General features: G+C 38.4%; 1 protein-coding gene across 1 annotated transcript in view; it reads right to left on the bottom strand.

Moving 5' to 3' along the window:
• CDH11 (cadherin 11) overlaps positions 1–25,573 on the bottom strand; it is a 169,573-nt gene that overhangs the window by 14,514 nt on the left and 129,486 nt on the right. The window contains exons 7-11 of the mRNA XM_056135704.1: positions 23,780–23,967; positions 16,471–16,724; positions 8,429–8,565; positions 7,367–7,500; positions 6,997–7,114 (exon numbers count right to left, since the gene is read on the bottom strand). Of these exons, the coding sequence (XP_055991679.1) occupies positions 6,997–7,114; positions 7,367–7,500; positions 8,429–8,565; positions 16,471–16,724; positions 23,780–23,967 (831 nt within the window). The remainder of the gene's footprint in view (positions 1–6,996; positions 7,115–7,366; positions 7,501–8,428; positions 8,566–16,470; positions 16,725–23,779; positions 23,968–25,573) is intronic.

Below are 25,573 nucleotides of genomic sequence, written 5' to 3' on the forward strand. Positions count from 1 at the left end.
GAATAGGAAATATCTAATTTTGACGGTTGTCAGGCAGACACTAAATATGGATGAGATACCAAGGACACAGAAGGTCAAATAAAATAAGGGAGGTTTTTCCTGATGTCTAAAGGAATACTTTTTGTATTTGTTTATTGAAGATTCTGAGTTTAAAAAAAAAGAAGAAAGAAATGCTCGTTTTCTCATTTAATAGGAACTTTCACACACTCTTCAAATCACAGTGTGCTATCAAGTGACTAAACTGACTGAATAACCAAGTGATCTCATGATAGGTCTTCAGTTAAGTTGATTCACTGAAAAAGATGCAGCCCTGAGGCTATTGAAAACTGGGATGTGTTCCTGTCATGGCCCACTTTTGATATTTTTATATCCCTATCTCTCAAAAATACCAGCACAATCCACACATGAAGAGTGATTCAGTAATTAAAATAAAAAAAATAATAGAATCAAATTTGTTTGAAATAAAAGCTTAGAAATTTAAAATATAATATTAAAACACTTCATATTCCAATGTTAGAACATTTCAGTGTATTTAATTTGTGAAATTGTGAGGTCATAGGAGAAAAATCAAGCTCTCTTATTAAAATTGTGAAATAATTATCCATCTTGCTAAATAGAATAAGGGAAAGAATACAAACATACATACACACATATGCACACATGCACACAAAAATATACACAAACACTCTCTTCAACAATATAAAATGCAATGTTAACTAATAATCAATATTATAGTTCATGGTATAACTTGAAGATGAATATTTCTATTCAAGTAATAAGTAAGGCAAGAACTGTAATTACTATTGCTATTTTCAACAATATTCTAAAAGTACAAACCTATTTATGATTAGACAAACTCACAAATATAACAGGATTAAAAAATTAATTTGTTATTTAGTTTTTATATAATCCTTTTCCTAGAAAGCTCTGGAACTATCAGAGAATCATGTCACTTTAGATCAATGTCCCAAAATAAATTAGCTAAATTAAAATAAATTAAAACAGCTATTGTTTATACAATAAGAAATGACTTAGAAGAGTAATGTAAAAATGCAGTTCATAAAGGCATTCAAAATATGTAGATAGCCATAAACAATAAAAAGTGCATAGAAAAAATGAAGAAAACTATAAAACATCTCATAATGAATGTTTGTCAAAATGTAATATAAATAGAATATAATTCAGTATTATACAAATAATATGAACTATAAGATGAAATATAACATGGGAGTTATGTAAAAAGAGTTAATTAAATAGAAAATCAGACATTGCTTCTGAATGAAAAAAAATGCTTTTAAATTTCTATATTAATTCATACATTTAAGGAGAGCAACTTAAAATTCCCAAATGTATTTACCAAGTACCTGAGAAAAAATTATGAGTTGTATTAGGAAGAAAAAAAAACACCAACATTTAATAAAGGCAAAAAAATGAATATAATATGGAAAAGGCATCTGTCAGATTTTAACACAGACAAGTCCAAAACTGTTAAAGAAAAATATACTAACGCTAGAATATATAAAATGGAAAAAATTAAGTCAAAAGAATTCTAATTTTATGTAATGTAGATGATACTATTTAGAAAATTGACAGTAAACGGAAATTGGATATTTATTTCACCTCAATGAGCAAATGAAATGGAAAATGTCATATAAGAAAGAAGAGATAGGTGAATATTGATATCAATTTTGCATCAGGTAAGTCTTACTGAGGAAAATATTAAACAGAGAAAAATGGATACAAAAAGCTCAACATCTGTACTTAATAATAGAGCACAATCAGAATAAAAAAAATTGAAATACAAGAGAAGTCTTGCAATAATATAATAGGTGACAGATTGATTGCATTTCAGGATGAAGAAACTTTACAAACCAATTGTAAACTGATGAATATGCAATCCAAAAAAATGGGTAAAGGACCATAAATACATACTTATATAGTCAAGGAAAAAAAACCAAATTATCAACACACATTTAAAATAACAAACAACCCAAAATTTACTAATAATAAGAGGCATTAAACATTAAAACTGTGATTACAGTTCATTTATAAAATTGCCAATGCTTTAAAAGAAAAAATATTACCCATATTTGACTTGCACGTGAATATATATGACCTTGCCTTATTTTCCTCATGTATTATTATTTTTTGAAGGGGGGGGCTTTTTTAGTTAAGTATCAAAACTGTCAGAGTTAGCGCTTCTACTGTCACTGTCACTGTCACTGTCCTCCCATTGTTCATCGATTTGCTCAAGCAGGCCCAATACCATTTTGAGACTTGTTGTTACTGGGTTTGGCATATTGAATACGTCACAGGTAGCTTGCCAGTCTTTGCCGTGCGAGTGAGATACACTCTGTAGCTTGCCGGGCTCTCTGAGAGGGGCAGAGGAATCGAGCCCAGGCCTGCCAGGCTGGCTGCGCGCAAGGCAAATGCCCTACTGCTGTGCTATCACTCTAGCCCAGTGCTTTTACTATTGTATTAAATCCTAAAATAATATATAAGGACTGATAAAGATATGGAAAAACAATGCACTCACACACCAGTCTACTGACCTCAGATTCCCTTATAAGTGGAAGGAAGTCAGAAAGATATTTCAGAGAAAATGTTGGCATGAGCATACTTGCGCTGAAATGTATATTACATATTGTTATGGAAATCAATGTCATTAAAGGGGGGATATTAATGATTGGGAGAACAGTACAAACACACACACACTCACATATGCATGAATTTCTCTTTTAAAGACCAAAATATAAGCCATGAAAAATATCTGAAGAATATAAAATTTAGGGCCAGTAGATAGTATAAGGTTTAAGCAAAAAGACAAGAATAAGTTTTAAGCATTTCCAAGTGTGGCCCCAATCTCCCATAAGAATATAAAATATAGATGTTTATATTATTATTTTTTTATTCTTCGTTATTTCTTTTTTTTTTCTTTTTGGATCACATCCAACCGATGCTCGGGGCTTACTCCTGGCTCTGCACTCAGAAATCACTCCTGGCGGTGCTTGGGGGACCATATGGGTTTCTGGGAATCGAACCCAGGTTGGCCGCGTGCAAGGCAAATGCCCTACCCACTGTGCTATCGCTTCAGCCCCTATTCTGCATTATTTCTGAATGATATATTATTAAATTATTTCTTTCACTCATTCTTTCATTTTTGTGACTCTGGGTGGTAAGACCTAGGACCTCACACATCTGAGACATGTGCTCTTCCATGAACCACATCCCTAGCAATTATATTCTTATTTTTAATATTTGTTGTTTATTAATTATTCAGCAGAACAGATTAAAACCTTAATTTTTAAAATCCATTTTAGTATAGTGAGTAGGACTTTGGTTAAAATTGAAATTGAGGCCAGAGAGGAAGCACAGGATTTGATATGCTTGCCTTGCATGTGACAGACACTGGTTCAATCCCTGGCACCATATATGGTCCCCCAAGCACCACCAGGAGTGATCATGGACGCTGAGAATGAGTAAGCCTTGGAGACAGCTACCTGTGGTCCCAAAACTAAAAGGAAAAAGTAAAAATTGAAGTATAGAGTTTATGTTTTCTGTGCAAGTCTAGATTAACTAATTTCAGATTGTTTTCTCCCCTAAAAATTGACTACAGGGTAAGCAACGTGTATGGGTTTTAAAACCATAAATTCTAGACTCACTATTCATATTTATAATATCAAATGTTTTGTACACTAGACTAGAAGCCTCCAAATACTTTTTACTTTAATTTCACTTATTGACAGAGTGTCCTTGGTAAGTCTCTAAAACTTCTAATGTCCCATATTCCTTCCTCCTCTAGAAATTTGAGTTAAAAATAGCTACTAGGCTGACCTCATGGGGCTGTTGGAGGAATTAAGTGAAACAATGGCCTCGAGAAGGTTTTATAGAGCAGGAAAAGGCTAGACAGACAAGATTATTCCCAGTTTTTCTTTTTTCTTGGCACTTTTTTCATCCATTACATGCTTCTTGTGTTTTTAGAGATGCCATAAGTCTGATATGTTCAAAGTAAATGCATCTCAAAACCTGGGAAGATTAGCTCTTCACCTGCCTAAACAGCACCATTTTTGATATTAATAGCCCAAGATGGACTTAAATGTTGAAGAGTCACCAGTGTTCTACTTTCCAGCTGCCTGCTGCGTTGTCTCTGAAGCTCCAGCTGTAGAACGAAGTAAGATAAAATGAAATAAAAGGCTCATCGGTATTAAAATGGCCTCCCTTCTTCTATTTCTAAAGGCGCCAAACGCTTATGCTAGGTTTAGGCAAACACAGTCCTGATTATTTACATGGCTGCATGGAAGTAAACACTCAAGGAGAAAGAAACCTGATGCTTTTACTCAGCATGATATAAACCATTATCTCATGTTTTCTATGGAAAATAGTCTCAGCCGAGAAATTTGGTAACTCAGTAGGCTATTAATAGGATGTGCAATGTGATTACTCCTTTTGGATTACTTCGATATGTAATTACTTTTAGGAGCCAGTAGAAAGAAACACTATTAAATGATAATTATATGACTGTATTTGCTATAAGGTTTTGTAATAGCCCTAAACATGGGCATTTTCATTAACTGTTTGTCATAGATAATAAAGTCATTTTTCTTAAAAAGAAGCAATTCCCTGCAAAAGAAGTCATTCCACAGAGGATTAGCTTCCACTAAAAAAGGGCAGAAGAGCCCAATTGTGCAGTAGGCTGACTTGTCCGTGGAAAAAATTAGAGGATACCACCCAAGTAACTGAAATCCTTACAACTCCCCAGAGAGCAATCTGCCTTAGTACAGTTGTTTCAGAGGGTTGGCAGTAGCTACATATTGTTGTACCTCTAAAAAGAAAGAAGAGAAGGCAAGACCTGGAGATGAAGTTGATACAGTGAGAAAAGAAAGAGGTTCCATTCATCCCACTCATGGAATAAATGGGAGTTGGAGGAGACAATTCAGGAATCAAAACTGAAACTCAATTTTGGGATTATATGAACACATAAATCAAAGCCTGGTCACAAATCTTTAAGAAAATAAATAAAGAGAAATGGGCAGAAGAAGAAAGCAAGACCACCATAGTATTCCCAATTCACCAAGAAACTCACTATTGACAAACTAAAATATTTTGTTAAGAGTGTGTCCAAAGTAAAACTGACGTAAGACTAGGTTAAAGTAGCAATCCATCAGTGCAAGGCAGACCAGAAAGTAATCTGGGGATCACCTTCCTGTCCAGAACATTCTGAAAGTATTAGGAAAATTCTGAAACTAGAGGCAGGGTTTCTCACAAACTCAAAGATAAGCTAAGAAAGTTCATGGAAGCATCATTTAAATAGGCTAGATTAATTTAGCCTGCCCAATATTTTTTGAATGCCTACTATACACCAAGCTTTCCTTGTTTGGGAAACTCCACCTTTCCAAAATTATATTCCTGTACTATGTCCAGGTTTCGCTAGAGGTTCACAGACTAGCTGACAACAATTCTTCTGTCTCGTTCCTTTGCAAAATTATCTCTTAAAGGGGCTCATTGAGCATGCATATACATATCACAAAAACTAACAGGCAAAAGGAAAATCTTAGATTCATTACAAAACCAGAGAGCTCCAAGACTAACTTTGTGTTTTAAAATAATGGAAATCATCTACAAATTAAGTTGTAGGTCGTTGAGCTTCTGAGAGCCTGAGTTTAAAACCCAGATCTAGGGCCTGGAGTGATAGTGCCTTGCACGGGCCTGGAGTGATAGTGCCTTGCACGTGGCTTACTTAGGTTTGATCCCCAGAATCCCATATTGTCCCCCAAGCACCTCCACAAATAATTCCTGAGTGCTGAGTCAGGAGTAATCCCTGCGCATTATGGAATTTGATCCAAAAAGTCAAAATGGGGTGGGGGAAACTAGGTCTAACTCCCTTTGGCTTTGAGAAAGTTACTTGCTGGTTCTGTTCTGCATTTCCTCATTTTCAAAGAATGATAATAATCCCCCTTACTTATGGTGCAATTAAGAAAATGAAATGGATACTACCTGGTAAAGATACTGACATGGTGTCTGATAGCTGTTGGTATTTCTGGAATTGGTAATAGTGATCATGGTGGTAGAAAAAGTGTAAGATACTTATTAAATTAATTTTAAGTTTTGTAAATCTGATCTTATAAGTAACTAGGAGACAATGAATCTATCATTAATTAGTATATTGCAAGCATACCCCAAATGAAAATCCACATGCTCAGGAGGTCCACCTTTTATTTCTATGTCATAGAACAGTGCTTGTCTTCTTGGATTTTACAGACCTGTACTTTAGGTTTACAGGAACAGGTGCAGACTAAAATAGGTTGGCTGTGAGTCAAAAAAACATTTCTTTATTTTGGCTCTGCCCCTAGCTTTCCCAAAGAACTGCATCAACTGGCCTATGTGACAAAATAGCTACTTGGAATAATTTGCAAGTCTAGAACCTTCTTGACTGACAAAATAAGAACAAATTACACTAAATGTTGCCATGTTTGCAATGGCAAATGTTGCTTTGTGCATGCCCTTTGGGAAATAATTCTGCAGCCCCTTTTATGTCTCCAGCTCCAACCCAAGCACACTGCAGTAAAATTGTACTTGGAAAGGAAGGCCAGCTGAAAGATTACACTGCCTTACAAACTTGAACTAATCTCTTTTAATGCTTTACTTGATATCAATATTCATAAAGCCATACATCCCCCCCAAGGGTTCATCAACCACTTAAAAAAAAAAGATAAATGAAGTTGTTTGCATATTGACCCTGTAAGCTTCTCCACTTGGTTTTCCCACTGCTTCATGAATATCAAAGCCAACGAAAAGAATAAAGATAAAATTAGACTCACTTATTCATATGCACCAAATGAGGCCATGTCTCAAAATAAAGGTGGCATTATTAGTTCTTGTTTGTTCTTCAAAAGAAAGGCATTATTAAGATTAGGGAAAATGCTTGTGCCCTGCAATATAAAAGCCATTCATTTTTAATTTCTACTTCTCTGAATGTGTAGGAACCTTGGTACGAACCTCTGTTGTCTCTGACTGTGAAATTTGGATTGTGAATGATTTCAGGGGGTAGACTGAAGATAAATCTTGGTCCATTGGCCGTGTCATCCTTGTCATCTGCACTAATTGTAACAATTGGCTGAAAGAGAAAGGTGGCCATAAATGAATCATGCTGACATTGGCACATCATTTATTTTAAAAAGAAAGAAAGTGTGGCTCCTTAAGAAGCTTGGTTTTAATTAGAGAATGGAGAGTTACAGAGCTCATTTAGGGCTCTGAAACTTTCTTGGACAGTGAGAGAGATCCTCAAGGGAGCTAGTTGAGGCTCTTCAATCCAAATTCCACCTCCACTTGCTTTGCCCATAGCTAGGGATGGGCAAAGAAGATTTACCTGGTTAGAAAGTGGCTTGGTCTGATCACTCTCACAGATGAAACCTTCATAAGGGGCGGCAAACTTGGGTGCATTATCATTGACATCAAGTACCCTAATGGCCACTGGGACCTTGGCTTCCTGATGCCGATTGTCTGGAAGAGGAGAATTCAGTCAGTCAATATCAGGGAGGAATCCATATGTGGCCAAGATGACTCTTGGGCAAGGCTAAGCTTCAATTTACTCATCTGGCAAAACAGGCCAGCTGGTGTTGGCACAAAAGACAACTCACAACCTCAAGTACCTGAGTTCCAGGAAGACTCGGAAAGTCACAAATATATCCAACCTTTGCCAGATTTTGGCATATGCAATATGAAACAGTTTCAAATTTATTTAAATTCATCATCGAGGGATAACATCACCTGAAATACACGTCAATGTGAGTCCAGTCAGAACTAAACCACTTTTCTATTTCTGCTGACTCTGATGCTAAGGTTTAATTCTAAATGCTTATAATGGAGCCTGGCTCCCCAGAGTGTCGTCTGAACCAACACTTCTCAAAGAAGAGTCCCCAGAGCAGCATCAAAGGCCGCTCTTTGTGGAAATGAAAATTCTCAGGCCCCTCACTGACCTGAATTCAGAAGTGCTGAGGACAGGATCCAGAAATCTGCATTCTACCAAGCCTTTGCATGATCAAGTTTGAAAAACACTGGGTTAGAGGTAAACAGAACCCACAAGTCTTGGCTCCAAGGATTCTGCTGCTTTAGGTTTAAGTGAAACTGAGTGACAGGAAAAAGGGGGGAATCCTTCAGCAATGGCTTTCTTTTGAGTTTCAAGTTGCCGAGGGCTATTAGCCATTTGGCAAGTCTGTTTCCAGTTCTGCCAGGGAAAAATGAAACCATTTCCCCTTGTCTATACATCTTTCTTTCAAATGAAGAATCAAAAATAAATGTGAAAAACTAAAAAAAAAAATAGTTTTTTTTTAAATGATTCTATCTCAGCTGTCATTTTACTGAACACATAGAAAGTCTGAAGGAATAATATTTGGTAATGTGGAATCAAAACCCTCAGGAGAATACTCACGGATTTCTGCTGCAAACACAGAGATGTTCAGCCAAGCTGTTTCCTCTCTATCCAGAGGTTTCGTCGTTTTAATAAAACCATCCTCTGGATTAATCGTGAAAAACCTATCGAGGTCAGTATGACGATCGATGGAATACCTAAGCAGAATGCAAATGAAGCCATTAGACCAAAACATTACGAGTCACTTAATATTTTCTCCAGGCTAGATAGGTATCAAGCAACTTTATTCAATGAAATACTTCAGCTAGATCTTCTTTTAAATCAAATTTTCTTCTCAAACTTTGTACATGCATCTTTTATAGAAATCATTTTGCTACATTGGAACTTTTTATTCTGTACAATGAATGAAAGAGCTGCTTAGCATATTTGATTGAGAAATGTAATAATATGTTGCATATTTCTCCATATTTACTACAATCACGCACCATCTGAATATTTATAAAACTGCACTTGGGAAGTGGGTTCGCCATATTCCCAAACTGCTCAGAAAGTCACAAATGCTTCCAACCTTTGCCAGATTTTTGCATATGAAATATTAAAGCGTTTCCATTTCATTTAAATATATTATCAAGGATCATTTATGGTCTAAAAAATACCAACTTTCCCTTACTTCAAGACAAATGCTAGCTTTATTTTGAATGAATTGATTCTGTTTATTTACTTGGTGGATATGTTCTCAATTACCCTGGCCCTACACAGCAGAATGAAATATACAAAGCAGGCTTGGCGATGCAGGAGCTGCGTCTTCTCCTTTAACCAGTCCTGCCATTCCCCAACACATAGATAGAAGATTTTATCTACTGCAGTCCTCTAGGACACTTGATTTTTTTCTAATAAAAGATAATATGCTTTCCAGAATATTACTTGAGCAATTTTATGGCATGACAGATCATAGGGGAAAAGACAAGGCATTTATTGAGGTATAGTAACATAAAATAACTTGCCCAGGATATCCAGAGAATTGTAGGTAATAGAGCCTTGGCTTTGATGAGTCTGTCAAACTCCCTTTCCTTCTTAATGCCCCATTCTAATTCCACAATGGAGAAGAGCAAGTGAAGGTAGTGAAGCCAACTCAGGCAGCAAGCTAGGCTTAATTATCTGGTAGAGTCATTATTAGAACCTGCATATTCTGGTTCTAGGTTATGTTCTTTCCAGGAATGAACTGTATGGAGCAGCACTTCACAGTATGGAACACATGAGTTCATCCATTATATCATTTGGCTCCATAAAGCCCTGTGATAATGGACTGATGATCCCTTTTCCCCTTAAGAGGAAGCTAAAGACAAACCATTGTGCCCCTCGAAAATGCCAGTAGAGTCTCAAAAACTGCACCCTGATAATATTCATGTGAAAAGGAAGTAAAGTAATAGCCTTGGCCACCGCTGCTATTGAGAGTTTATTTTATAGTTGATGCAACAAGATACACACAGAGAAAGATCATTTCAAACATTCTTCCACACACGTTAAGAACACAATTTTTTGGTTTTATAAAACATTAGGTATAATTTAATACTACTCTGTATATCAGCTGAATGATGTTTTTAAAAAATCACATAAGATTTTTGGGTTTCAGCTTGTTTATCTCTAAGAAACAATAATATTAACAGCTCTAAACTTTCAGGTACAGAAAATAAGAATCTGTAAGAATTACAAGAAATAAGAGATGTTGAAGAAACATATCTAGTCTTCCACATACCATTCAACAATTAATGACTATTATGTTCATTATGTCTATTATACTGAAGAGTGATAATAGATATACTTCAAATATCAATCTATAGAGTATTGATATATTATTGCATTCCAGGGGAAACCAAAAGAGGCTTTTGATCATAGAAATATATAAATGAAATTAGGGAACTTGGTGATGAATAATACTGGCTTGGTAAAACAGTTGGCAAAAGAGGGTAAAAGAAGAAAAGACACTAGAAATCTGATGTAGGGATTTTTGGAAGGGAGAGAGATTGTTCCATAGCCAACTGGGATTACTTCTGACTGTACTCAGGAACCTCTCCTAGGAGTGCACTGGGAACCACTTGCAGTAGCAGCGATCAAATCTGTGTGGGCCGAATACATGGCAAGTGCTTTAACCCCTATACTATCTCTTCAGTCCTTAATGTAGTCTTTAAGGGATAAGGTACTAAAAGACTTAGGAATGAGGCAGATGAGGTGAATGGAACCCTATGAGATGAAGAAAGTACCAATAAGATTCAGGGAACATTTGGATGTAGGTAGGAGACGAGGTGAGTCATAGAGTTTTTACAGAAGTGTCTAAGCCATGGAGACACAGAGAGACACACAAAGTCAACTCAGCAGGGAAAGATTCTAACGGGGTTATACTGCCATATAAAAAGAACAGACTTCACTCAATTATCTATTTTAGAGTCAAGGTTGCAATCAGTTTTGTTTTGTTTAGAAAGTATGCCATAGTAAGTATGACCTCAAAGAGCTGTTTTGAATAATTGAGAGCAAAGGAAAAAGCAAGTGGGTGAAAATGTACGCAGACCGCTGACTAAGTTAATGATTAGAACCAGGACAAGTGATTGGCCAAGAGGCAGAAAATCTGGACCACAGACACCATGTTTGGCTCGAGTGGTAAAGACAGCCGAGTGGACAGAAAGATAAAAAGGTCAAAGAAAAAGTTGAGATTTAGTTAGTGCCCAAAGTCTGGTAAAAGACAAAAGACTAGTGAAGACTCCAGATGTGGTGCATCTGAGGCATAAAGACTTCACTGCCAAGGCAATAAGAAGGGAGATATTTTTCGGGAAAACAATGTGAACAAAATGGCATCTAATGCTACCAAGTATGAGAAAGGGGATCTGCAAAACGTCCACACAGCTAAGAGTTGAGGAGAACATATAAAGCCTCGCCTATTTGTTCATGGATACTAGCTTTCCTTCAGGATGAAAATAAAGCACTCAGAAAAGCAGGTAATGAGAAGACTCCTGTGGAATAGAGAGCTTTGAATGTTCTATTGGTTAGTCAACTCTAAAAACCGGGGAGCAAGTGGCTCAGGCAGGTTGGTTCAAGGATGGTACCGAGCATCTTTGGTTAATTATAAGCATGGAAATTGCCCGCAGGCTCAGAACAGCTACCATGGAAAACATGACCTAAATAATCAATCGCAGATGTGGGTCCTTGGGGACAATAAGGAACAGAGGAAATGAGCAGTTGATTCATAGGCTTTGATGTCATCTCTCTTCTGAAATGGTGCTCATTTTTTCACTTCTATTTTCTAGACCTTAACCAATTCGTTTAAAATTCATCCCTTGAACATTTTTGAGCAGCTGAACAGTGTTACAAATGATCCCTGGATGCTGCATAATGTATCTTCCTGAACAGAAAGAAGACAGTACTCAAACTATAAGGAAATATAATGACTGCTGGGTTAGAACCAAAACCTCAAAACAAACTCAAGGCAAAACTGGACAAAAATTCAGCTCACAACACCAACAGGTCTTATGAGTTTGGATAATTCCTGTCGTTCTCTGAACCTCAGTAGCTCTATCCATTGGACCTAAAGCAGTTGTAGCTTGAAAGAGTATCTAAGGGTTAACTTAAATATTAGTGCCACGTATTTGTCTGGGACAAAGAAGATGTTCAATTAAGAGTAATGTGGGTCTGGAGAGATAGTACAGTGGGTAGGGGAACTTGCTTTGCATGTGGCTAATCAGAGTTCAATCCCCAGCATCCCATTATGTCTCCTGACCACAACAAAGAGTGACTCCTGAGTACGGAGCCAGGAGTAAGTCCAGAGCATAGATGAACGTGACCCCAAATAACAACTACATCAATAACAATAAAAAGGAATAATTATCTTCCTTCTTTCCCAAGGTTAATGTTGAAGGGTTTACATGTGAAGGAATAACATTTATATTTAGGATTTGTTCCCCCTTTATTAAATGAGGTATCATAATTTACAATACTGTTAGTGATCATTTCCTGAATACCTCCCAACAACATACCCATTACCCTTTTCATTTGGATTTTTATCTGCTCTGTCAGCATTTTCTTTGGCCTAAAGAAATACTCTAATGTCCTGATTTTTTTTTCTGTAATCAGATCTGTTTATTCACACCCACCCCACGCCCCAGATTTTGTAGGTATGATTGACAAATCATACCAATACATCAGGATCCCAATATATCAGGATCCTCCGTGAGCTGTATTGCGGATTCACTACCAGGATCTCACCATTCTACAAAGAAGTGATCGTTGATGTCAAGAGAGGGGTGCGACAGGGTGATACCATTTCACCGAAACTCTTCAGTGCCACCCTCGAGAACATCATGCGACGACTGGAATGGGAAGGAATGGGAGTGAAGATAGATGGTCGGCAACTACACCACCTCCACTTTGCTGATGACATTGTTTTAATAACACCAAACATCAGCCAAGCGGCACAAATGCTGGCCGACTTTGACCGTGAGTGTGGAAAGGTAGGACTACAGCTGAATCTTACGAAGACAATGTTTATGAGAAACAGCCTTGTTCCTGACGCCCCATTCGCTCTCAATGGAATGACCATCTCTGAATGCAACAGCTATGTGTACCTAGGTCGAGAGGTCAACATGACAAATGACCTGGCACCCGAGCTGCGCAGGAGGAAGAGAGCAGCTTGGAACGCCTTCAAGAACGTCAAAGAAATAGCTAAGAGGACGAAGAACCTCCGGCTCCGGGCACATCTCTTTGATTCCACTGTTCTTCCTGCATTAACATATGCCTCAGAGACCTGGGCCCTACGCCAACAAGATGAGAACGCTATTCAGGTCTCCCAAAGAAGAATAGAAAGAGCTATGCTTGGAATATCACGTTTTACTCAAATGAGAGAATGAATCCGGAGTTCTGACATCCGATCAAGGATCAGGGACGCTGTCTCATTTGCCAAGGTGTCGAAAATCAGATGGGCTGGTCACGTAATGAGATTTAAAGACGACCGCTGGACTAGAGCTGTTACTGATTGGATTCCACGGGATGTCAAAAGACCGCGTGGCCGCCCACCTACCAGATGGTCAGACTTCTTCGTCAAGATCATGAACAATCGGTTTGAGGCCCTTCATGTTCCCGGAGCGAACAGATGCCATTGGGCTACACTAGCACGCGACAGGGACAAATGGAGATGTTACTGGCGCCCGCTCGAGCAAATCGATGACTAACGGGAAGTTAAGTGATTAAGTGATTAAGTGATTTAATGTGTGTAACACAGTTTGGATAGAAACATATCTTGTCTGATAACTATGGCAAAACTAATGAATATATCAATTACTTCACTTTAGTATCATCTTTTGTGTGTGCAGTTTGAATATGTAAAAGCTACTCACAGTCGGTTTCAAATATTCAATGCATTATTATTAAGATTTCTAGAATTTATAATTGAAATGTATGACCTTTGACAGATACTGTCTGTTACCTCACTTCCCAGTGTGGAAAACACCTTTCCAGCCAGTTTCTCTAAGTTTGACTGTTTTGAAATTCTATATTTAACTGATATTTAGGTTTAGGTATTTCTGCAAAAGATGTAGTTATCCTGGGCTTTCCCAGTCATATCATTGGAAAAGGTGGAGAACGAGGAATGTAAATGCTGAAAGAGATAATGCAGCCTTCTTTTGCTCTATTCCTCTCCCTGGTTTGTTGCCTATCCTTGCAGAAAAGAAATTCAGGAGAAAATTAATATCAGAGTAAAATAGGTCCCCCCCCCCAGGGAATATGAGGAAGACGGAAGAAAAATAAAGAAGAGAGGGAGAGGAAGAAGGAGAACAAAGAGTTGGAGAAAGAGGAGAGAAAGAAAAAGAGAGTAAGAGAGAGAGAACAAATGCATTCTTCTCCAGAGGAGCACTGTCCTGTCCTGTCCTGCCGTTGTTCATCGATTTGCTCAAGGAGGGCCAGTAACGTCTCCATCGTGAGACTTGCTGTTACTGAGTTTGGCATATTGAATACATCACGGGTAGCTTGCCAAGGAGGCTTTGCTGGGTGAGGGAGATACTCTCCGTAGCTTGCCAGGCTCTCCGAGAGGGGCGAAGAAATTGAACCCGGTTTGGCCAGGCCGGCCGCTGGCAAGGCAAACTCCCTACTGCTGTGCTATCACTCCAGAGGAGAGAGTAATTTTTTGTAGTTCTCTTAAATTCTTATCACAGCATTTTGTTTTCCGAATGGTACCTGAATTTTTGCATCTCCAAAGAGAGTATTCTTCATGCCTTTGGATCCTGTTAGCACTGGGGCAGGGCAATTTCTCTAGTGCTTCAGAAAAAGTAATTGCTAAGGGGCCCCGATCTTCCAGTCTGCTTCAGTAGGACTTATTTCACTTAATCCATTGCCCCTATCACAAAAGGCTGAGTTACTGTCTTTTCTAAGATAATGTTACATAACATGTATAGGCCACATTTTGCTATTCATCTAACCCTAGACACGGAATTTGTTTGCAGGCTCAGGCTACCATAACTAGTGCTGAATCAACATGCAAATGGCAATATCTCTTCTTCAACACATGGCTCTTTCGCAAAACGATCTAGGGGTGCCTTAAGTTGCAGATTGCAGCTGAATTTGCTCTTGGGGTTGTAGTTTATCTAAACTAGACAGACATGTTCTCGGGTTTCTTGTTGGTGTGCTGAGCAAAACGCACAGCCTAAGGAATGAGTTAGTTGTAGTGGAGTGGGCACTGTGGGGTGGACATCACACCTGATCTTTCAGTAGGAGCCCTGCAGATTTCCCAGGGGAAGTGACAGCCAAATGGGCATTAATGGGCATTAGCAACCTCGTGCAGCAAGTTAGAAAGGAAATGTAGGGAACGCCAAACAGGAGACAGAACATGTAGATGTCGGGAATTATGCAAGAAAATGTTCTACTTTAGAAAACGGAAAGAATGCTGTCTAGATGCCACCTCGAATCTTGGGGGGGGGGGGGGCGGGAATCAAGAGAGAGAAGCAGGACAGAGCAGGATGCAGAAGTGGAGAAGCTCAAAGTCAAATCTTCTGCTATATCGGAGAGCAGAGATTATTTTGAAGGGGAGGCACTGAGGAGCAGCTTGAGTACTTTTGTTGTTGCTCATGAACTGAAGTATGTTGTGATATTTAAATAGACACTTTAACCCATTCTCTTTGCCTGGAGGACTGTTGAGGGAAAAGTAAGTGGGAAGCTGGAGAAAGTCTCTGAGGAAGAATGGAAGGAACAGAGGTGAGAAGGAATTGCGGGAGAAGCCATGGAAGAAGAAACACCAATGGCAAAGGCAGCCTTCTTCACATTTACTTGATAAATGCCTGGACTCTATGGCTTGTGCTTTCTACTCAGTCTCTGCCTTCTTGGCCTCCTATCCTGATCATCTTCATCATAGCTTCATCTGTTATGAACTCATATCGAGAAAAACAGAGAAACAAGGTTCACCATCACTTTGTAGCTTTACTTTTTCAAAACTCACACACACACACACACACACACACACACACACGAAAGAAATATTTGTAATATATAAAAGCACCACATATTTTAGGGCATGTTGTGACCTCACTGAATTACCCAGATAAAGTTTGCTCTCTGAGTCTCCTTGCTCACTATCATTCTGGGTAAGCTACATTTTCATTTCCTATTTCCTCCCTAATTTAAAAGATAACAGTTCTTATCAAATAAAATTGAGGGGATCTATTAGTCTAACATTAGTATGTCTAACACACCTACCAGAGTCATTCGAGCATAGAAAAGTGTTCAATAAATTGTAAGTACCATGATTATTTCACACTTGAAAAAAATTAGTTTATCCAGAGGCCCAAAGGAAGGCAGCCTCAGATTAGCATCATCTCACCTAGTAAACACTTAGATCTATGTTCCAGAGATAAAATATGTAACTTGAACAAACTACCCAAAAAGGTAGTGGCAGAGATGGACTTGGAACACACAGTCTCCTGTGTCTTACTCTTGTTTACCTTTCATTGAACCAGATCATCTTGTCCCCTTTTTAGAAACTGAAGGATGTGGTTCTTGCAGGACCTTGCTAAAATGTCTTGCCTCCCAACAATCTCTCATTCAAGCTTTTAAGATAAATCTGCCTGTACCTTATTGGGCTGTTGGCAGCATCGGGATCTTTGGCATGCACTCTTCCAACCACAGTGCCAGCAGCTGCATTTTCTTGGACTTCATGGATGTAACTTGGGGCCAAGAACATGGGGGGCTCATCAGCATCTTCGACTGCAATCTTGACTGTGACGGTGTCCTTGAAAGGTCCATTGCTGATGAACTTCGGGTCGATGTGCACATTGGCTGCCTCAACCTTCAAGCTGTACGCTCGTTTGGTTTCAAAGTCTACGGGCTGGCAAGAAGGAAGAGAAGATTGACAACGAATTCCTTGAAAGAATAATGGGAGAAAAAGGCCTGATTGTTTTATAGGTCAGAGTGAATGGTTCCACAAAGAGAAAAAAATCAGTGTCTACTCAATATCCAATTACCTGAGCCATTTGGTCAGAAAATCAGACAAACCAATTGATGAAATGAGAAATGTGTTAAAATGGGTAATTCAAAGAGCATGACAGTTGCAGAAGGTCACAATACTTAAGACAACTTTTACTTTGTTTAACAACACTGTCTGAATCAGTCGCTAAAAATGATCAAAGGAACTGAAAACACTACAAAAATAAAGCACTATAAAAATCTTCTACCAAGTACTAAGAAAGTTTGTGATTAAAAAAATGCCTATTGAATATCAAAGAGAAAACATATGTATTGTTACCTGAATGATCCCCTATATGTAACACTTTTGGTCTCATTTTTTAATTTAAAAAACTAATTTAAATTAATTAAATTTAGTTTAAATTTTATTTTAGTTGGGGGCCTTTGTACTGGTGGTCAGGAGACCCAGGGTGCCCTATTAGCAAACCTCTACCAACTTGGCAAGTGGTTCAGTGAAAACGTCTGAAGATACCATACTATCCTGTGAGCCTTGCAATACTACGGGTTACCTGGGTTTCTCTGGTGGTGTTTGGGCTCTTCAAGGCCCCACTGGTATTTAGAGAACCAGATGGTACTGGGAATCAAAACTGGGCTCAGATGCCCTAACCTCTATGCTACCTTCCAACCCCAGTTAGTCTCATTTTAAAAGTTTCTGATTATATAACAGCCTCCCCATATCTGGAACCTTTATAAGCAGTGGTCAGTATAATGACTTTAGGTTGATTGTGGATAATTTTGGTGGGTGGATTTGTTGAATGATATTGATTTTCTGGTTAGTACAATTACTCCTTTTCCAGTGACTTCAGAAGTCAAAGAGGCCCTCTGGTTACTGTGTTAATTTTCACTATATCTGTTAAGCTTCCTAATTCCCTTTTGAGGTACCATGATACAACTAGCTTAAATGCGATCACATCACCTTAAGTGGCCCAGGTTACTTGCTATTTATGGCAAGGAACAATGGCAATAAAAATGTTTCTGATTAAAAACAATGCAGAAATGTTGTTAAAAATATAGGTCCAACGGGGCTGGAGCAATAGCACAGCGGGTAGGGCATTTGCCTAGCACGCGGCTGACCTGGGTTCAATTCCCAGCATCTCATACGGTCCCCTGAGCACCGCCAGGAGTAATTCCTGAGCACAGAGCCAGGAGTAACCCCTGCGCATTGCCGGGTGTGACCCAAAAAGCAAAAAATATATTTATAGGCCCAAATCAAAACATTGAAATGCTATATGAATGTTTACACATATATAAAAAAAACAGAGAAGCAGTCTCTGAATGCCTGTTGTTCTGGGGAAATACACGGCAGACACTCCTTAATTCTGAATGGGAGTTGGTACAGGGATCCATCAGTAAAGAGGGAAAAAGAAAGCTGTAGCAGAGAAATAAGTTCTCCTGCCCAAGTAACAGAACTTTCTAATTAGCACACTGGATGATGCTGAACTACCAAATGTTTGGAAAGAGTTGGGTCTTTTAAGGCAAGCATCTGCTTGCCGTGTGGTTGTCATCTGCCTGGCGAACACTAACTCTGAAAGGACATATAATTATAGGTCTTGGTTCTGACCTCATTCCACCAAACTCCAAAGTAAGGATTATTCCAGTTTCAGGAAGGCTAAACATCTTCAAACTCTTTGACATTTTTTTTAATCATCTTACTTCTCCATCTCCCAAGAGTTGGGGACCACTTCCTTTGCCTGAACCTAAATCTGCTTCCAGATGCTCCTTCATTCTGGGACTCCGCAGTGCCTGTATCCTTTGCTGCATTGCTGAGTAGCAGAAAGGAATGGTATTTATAGATTGAAGGTCTGAGATGGCTGCCATTCCTCAAACATCTCTACAGTTATTAGACAGAATAAGAAATGGGAATGCAATTACTCTGTGACCATTCAGGGAGAACTTTTCTTATCTACTGATGGTCTGAGAGCAGGAGTATTTTAAAACATAAGCCTAATGAACCAGAACCAGATTCCCACTAGAAATCCCCATTTATCCCAGAACTAAAGCAGTCATACTACAGTTTGATGCCTTTCAGAGCCCATACCAAACTCTCCGGATCTTCACAAACATTTGTTTTTATGTTTTTTTTATTTGATTTGAGGCTACTCCCAGTGATGCTTAGGGGTTACTTCTAGCTCTGTACTCAGGAATTATGCCTGGTGGTGCTCAGGGATACCAGGGATCAAACCCAGGTCAACTGTGTGCAAGGCAAGCTCACCGTTCCCCTGCTGTACAATCTCACTGGCCACTGAGATCTTCACAAACATTTGTATGGAATGCTTATCTTAGTCTCAGATTTTATAAAGTCATTGGATCATGAACCCAAGTCTCACTGTCAACTGTGAAATCATATTCCACTTCCCTAATTTTCCTAAGCTTCCTTAATTTTTCTTCTATAAGTCCTTCCAATGGAGTTCATTGATTATAGATATTTCTTGAACTTCTCATTCTGATAACTGAGGAATAATATAGCTAGTGATCATGTGCACTGATCATTTTGACTGAGCAGGCCACAGTGCTGATGGATGGGGAACACTAAAGTAGGTATCATTGGTTTACTCCTTCAAAAAAATATGTTAAAGCAGTTTCCCAGGAGAACATTTATATCCATGTTATGAGTAGTTGAAATAAAGCTAAATGAGGCAACACACCACATAAGCCATAAAAATCTTAATACCCTCTACTTTGTTAATCCCACCTCTGAAAATTCTCCCTGAGGGAATAATCCAAAAGAAAACAGAAACAAACAATATTCAAAAATACATAATATTTGTTATATATAGCAGAGGGTTATATCTAATCAGGGGGAAACACACACCCCAAACAACAAATCCAACTGTGAGGTTTTATTAAGAAAATAATGGTCCACCCCTAGGATGGGATATTAGGTAGTCATTAAAAATGATTATATATATTGTATAACAGCATGTAAAATGTTTATGATGTGACATTAAGTTAACAAATCAGATCATACTATGATTGTATTAAATGTTCATATGTCCACAGCTATATACGTGTGGGCAAAGAATATAAAGAAATAATCAAACTTAAACTAGTTTTATTGAATTGCAATATTCCTATTGTATTCTAATGCTGCTCTCACAGTGTTTTACAAAGAATTTATTTGGTTTAAAACTAAACATTTAGAAACTGCTGTATCTCTCTCCACAAATAGGGATCTTTCTAAGTCCATGGTGTTGCAATGCATAAGTCTCATTTTCTTCCTCAAGTCTAACAAGCCCCCTCCTCTGACTCAAGTCTCTTCTTTATATTGCCCTTGCTTTTCTTGAGTGACCACACAGAGAAAATTTTTTAACCATCCTGCAAAAAAGTTCTCTCTCTCTTTCTCTCTATCTCTCTCTCTCCTATCTCTCTCCCACCTCCATCTCCCCCTCTCTTTCTCTCTGTCATTAATACCACTGACACTTGTGTCTGACACAGAAATCAGTATTCAAGAATTATTTATTGTTGCGTAAGTTATTCAATGAGCTACTCTTCTTCCTAAATGCCTTTCAAATTCTTCATGTTCACCATTTCTATATTCTGTTCTTTGTTACTTCTCCCCGTTGAATGCCAACAATAATTTTTCAACTGCACCCATTGTGTGCCTCTTAGAACCCTCCAAACAGAACATGTTCTAAACTTTCTAAATGCAAGTCCTTCCCATGAGATCTTTTAACTTCATCTCCCTTTCCTGACCTATGTGTCAGTTCCTTCTTATCTATGAAGATTCCACTCAAGCATTGCCCCCCTGTAGGAAGTCATTTATGTCCATCTTCCCGTGTTCTATTGGATTGATTTTGCTTCGCTTCACCTCACCTGGAGAAACCAAGCTCCATTTTTTAAACTTGTCACAGCTGACGTGACAGGTTAGGTGTGTGCTTCTATCACCTTAGCGGAAAGAACAGGGATACTGCTATACATTCTAGAGTACACAGAACGACCCATTCCACCACTAGTTGTCTTCCTTAAAATGCTAGTAAGGGTGAAGCTGAGAAAACCCACTTTCAGTGCCTTTTCACTCGACTTTCTTGCTACATTGAGAGCTGCCAGTCACCAAGACACTGTCTCTTCACATTTAGATGCCCCACTTCTCATTGAAAGCTGCCTAACAAATAATATACTAATTGCTTATAGTGGAAAACCAGGTGAATAAATTTAAAAATGAAAAAAAAAGAAATGAATGTAAATATAATACTGTTTTGTTTTGCTCTGGGGTCACACCGGATGGTGCTCAGGGCTGCTTCCAGCAGTGCTAAAGGGACCATGGAGTACTGGGAATTGAACCCAGGTTTCCATATGCTTTGCATGTGCTTAGTTCTTTGTGCTGTTTCTCCATATCATTCAATAATATTTTAAGAGATTTATTTCTATGAGACCTACTAATTTTTCATAGTATTAAATCTTATAAACGGATTTTCAAGTGAATTCATCAATTGACTCTGTTCAGTCACTCCTCAATAAATCTTCTGGTGAACATTTAAAATTTTGTACTATATGGTTATGGAAATGAGGGGGTTTTTTTTTACTTTTTTTTAAACATCTCACTCTGTTTTGAACCCAAACATCAGTGCTGTATAGGAGATTATTTCTTTGCTTAGCATCAACACACCAAACCAGGGAGGAAAGTGCAAATTAATCATATGCAGAGAGATCATTTACAATGTGTGAGTTTCGTGGAGTGATTTAAATATTTCAGGATTTTAGAGACACAGGGTGTGTGTTTATTTCCTGAATACACTGAAAACAGGTGACAACCTTAGCATAACTAGCTACCCAATTATTGCAATAGCAAAACACGGGAGGCAGGAATTGCTGATGTCAGTGCTCATATGTCAGTGTCAAGTGAGAGGGACAGTAATATTAATTAATGAGGTAAGTCGACAGCTTTGTGCTATATGTAACTCACAGAGACTTTTCCAGAAGAGAAACTAGAGGGAAGAATTACTACATTATTTTATGTCTAGTGATCTCACTTCTCTTTTTTTGTTGTTGTTGTTTTTGTTTGTCTGATTGTGGGCCTTACCTGGGGGTGCCCAGGGCTTATTCCTCGAGAATTCCTCATTGAGGACAGTGCTCAGAGGACCATATGGGGTGCTGAGGTTCGAACCTGGGTCAGCCATGTGCAAGGCAAGTGCCTTACCAGCTATATTGTTGCTATTGCCCTGATCTCACTTTCTTGGCCACATTGTATTGTCATTAAGGTTCCCTTTCGAAGTGTCCAAAGTTCACCCCAATTTTTATATCCTTTAACAATAGGGTCTTTCCTACCTTCTTCTTATTCTCTGGTCCTGGAATATTACCCATAGTCAACAACAATGCTTTCAAATATTATAAAAAGTCAGCATCTGGAAAACTTCTCTCCTGCACCCTGGACAGAAAGACTCCTGCACCCGACTCTGTCTTCCCCCAGATCCTGGCTTCTTTATTTACTCTTCAAATTAATTTCTTTATCACTGTTACAGTCTAATCTTTTCCATCACATCCAGGAACTTAATATTCTTGCTGAAGAGCTAAGCTAAAAATGAATGCTTGATTAAACCCAGGGTAATCCCATCATCCAATTCAGATTTAATGTTCCATACACTTTGATGATGGAGAAGTGTTGATTTCTCAAGTGGTAAAATCTTTTTTTTTCTTAGAAAACATATTTTTGTAAAACCATTTCTTAACATGAAACTGAATCCTATAGGCTTTCCTTACTAGAACTTTTCTAGCTCATCTGGTTCCAAACTGTCTTGAGAGAAAAGTTGTTCTAGACTACCTAGGTTTGGGGCCAAAGAAATAGTACAGTGGATATGGCACTTGCCTTGCATGTGACCAGCCAGAATTTGATCCTCGGCATCTCATATTGTTCCCTATGCCCGATCAGAAATGGTTGCTGAGAACCATCAGGTGTGCTTCAACATCTCCAAAATGAATACCCTAGGTTTGAATTCGCATCTGTGAATTGCTTGTTACAGTATAAAATCATCTCATCTGTTTAGTACCAATCTCTTCACTTATTATGGTTATACCCTAACCCTTACATATTTTGTCTGTCTGAACATCAGTCTCATTGTATATTGTGTTATTATGGGCTGGACAGACAGTACAGGGTTAAGATATAAGCTTATACAAGGTGATACTAGTTCAAATCCCGGGTACCACATGTTGTTCCCTAGCACCACCAGGCATGAACCAGAAATAGCTCCTGAAAACCGCAAGATGTGGACCAAATTGCACCCTTCACTCCCAAATTAGTATCATTACCGAGTGGCATAATGCTTTCTATTTTATGTAATTTTATATGTGTGAAAAATAAAGAACTGTGATTAAAAGGGTCAGGTCAATATTTAGCATTAATGTTCGATTTTTTAAAACACAGCAGGAATAAACAGCTCTTCATAGTGAATTACTTCCAGCACTAACTTTTTTAGCTATACCCTAGCTGATTTGGAGGAATGTGCATTAATGTCAAGTTCATTTTTAAGAGACAGTCATGGAAAGATTTGGCTCAAGTTTCAAAAGGTCCAGCAATGAAGTGGATCTTTGGATAGCTGAGAGAGGAAAAGTTCTGAAGAGCCCCAATTAACAGATTCAGTTTGGCTGTATCAAAGGGGGAGGTGTCACACATCCTCAAGGAAACTTTGCACCAGTCTTGATCTATCAGATCTATTTCTCCTTCCAGGAGAAAACTGCGCTCTGTTAATAAGAACTAATTAGCAGTGCCAAGTCAGCATTATTAGCCCCTTTTTCAGCTCTCTTAGAAATATAGTTATGTCTTTGTCTTTGAGCTCTGAGCTCACTGCTCAAAAGCAAATTTTGGTCCATCCCCAGAGGTCCATATTCTTATTTCTTTGCTCTTAATACTCCTTTCCTACATTGTTGCTTTGGTACACCAACTCTTACCCCTGGCAGATCTGATTTCTAACTCTAACTCACCTTTTTCAACTTCACCACACCTTCCTGGGTTTCATAGTCTGTTGTGATTTCAAACAATTCCATGCCGTCTCCATCAACTATATTGTATGAGACTAAGCCATTCTCTCCAATGTCTGGGTCTTTCGCCTTCACTCTTCCTACTTCCTCCCCAGGGACAGCTGCTTCTGACACAGACATCTGGTATACGCCTGGAAGAAGAAAAATATCTATTTTTATTTTCCCTTTTATTTGGCAGCTGTACTATTTGAGATTTCATTGCATCCAATACATTTCTCAAAGGGTTTGAAATGGAACTTTCTAATGATTGAAAACATGAAAGGAATGAATGGATGGGAGGAGGATCCCACATGGCCTCTTGTCAAAGAAATATGTTCTACAAATGATGATGAAACGATATAGGATCCAGGGGTAATAAAGTCAGGTCACCCCACATATGTGAGAAAGGAAAACAGTGCTTATTTATATTTGCCATTGGGAAATGAGGGAGGACTATGTTTCTCTTTGTACATTTAAGTAATTAAAACTTTTCCCTCACATCTTCAGGATGGTTCAAAACTTAATTCCAAGGTTATTTATGGCATGGCCAGGTGCTCAGAAAAATAGACAAGAGAAAACCCCTTTTTGATTTTAAAATCTTCTAGTTTCATAACTGTTTAAAAAGCAAATGGAAACCATCCTATTTGATCATTTGAACATCATTGAGGTTCCTAATGTACATTTGATTCTCTTCTCCATTTCAAATTATAGCCCTATAATTTATATGTATTTATTATCTACTGGACACCAAATCCATGCCACATAAATATCTGCTTCCTAGATACTCAGTTATGAAAGAAACCATCAGAATTTCTCCTTAACATGGTACCCTAAGTGAAGAAAAGAACACATACTCTTCTTCATGGCCTTGTAGGAAGAAGATAAAGAACTGAGAGTATGGGTGTGGGGGATGTGTGGAGAAGGTAATGAGATAGTGCATGAGTATGTGGAAGCAATTGAGTATGGGTAAGTGGTAGGAAGTATATGCATAAACATGTGTCTGAGAGGATGATATTATGCAATAAGGATAAGAGCATGACTGTGTCCGAATGTATGGGATGCACTGGTATAGGAATAGGAGTATGAGGGTAAAGATGTATGTTTGTGTTAGATATGTATTGGTAAGAAGGACAGAGAAAGAGAGGAAGAAATTGATATTGAACAGAGTGATCAGAGAACACAGTTCTTAGAAAAGGATATCTGAATGCTCCAGATGAAACTGATCAAGAGATCATATGACTATGTGTGGGGGAAAAAATGTGGACAAAGGCAGCAGAACATGGCCAAACCCCTGAGATGGAAATTTGGTGAGTACTTCCCGAACCCTGGAAAGAGAACAGACAGCAAAGATGCTGTTTTCTGTGAAGAGATAAGGAGCCCAAATGGGTAACAAAAGAGCATCATAAGCGATGGAAAAGACTTTACCTTTGCTTCAACTTGGGGTGAAGTCATTGGAAGGTTTTGAATAGGCCAGTTGGATTTGAAGTGATTTTGTTTTGGGTCCCCAGAACTCTAAGAGCTCACTTCCGGATCTGAACTCAGGAGTTCCCCCCGCCCCCCGGACCAAGCTGAGAAAACTGTATGGAATACCGAGAAATGAACCCAGGTAGGCTACATGCAAGACAAGAACCCTAGCCTCTGTGCTGCTTCTCCAGTCTGACCTTATTTGCATTTTTATGTGTTAAAAAATTGACTATTTTTTCTCTTATTTTCCTTCCAATTTTTAAACAGCATGATTTACAATGCTGTTCTTTTAAG

This window comes from Sorex fumeus, unplaced genomic scaffold (assembly GCF_029834395.1).
Source record: "Sorex fumeus unplaced genomic scaffold, SorFum_2.1 ptg000122l, whole genome shotgun sequence".
Taxonomy (NCBI): Eukaryota; Metazoa; Chordata; class Mammalia; order Eulipotyphla; family Soricidae; genus Sorex; species Sorex fumeus.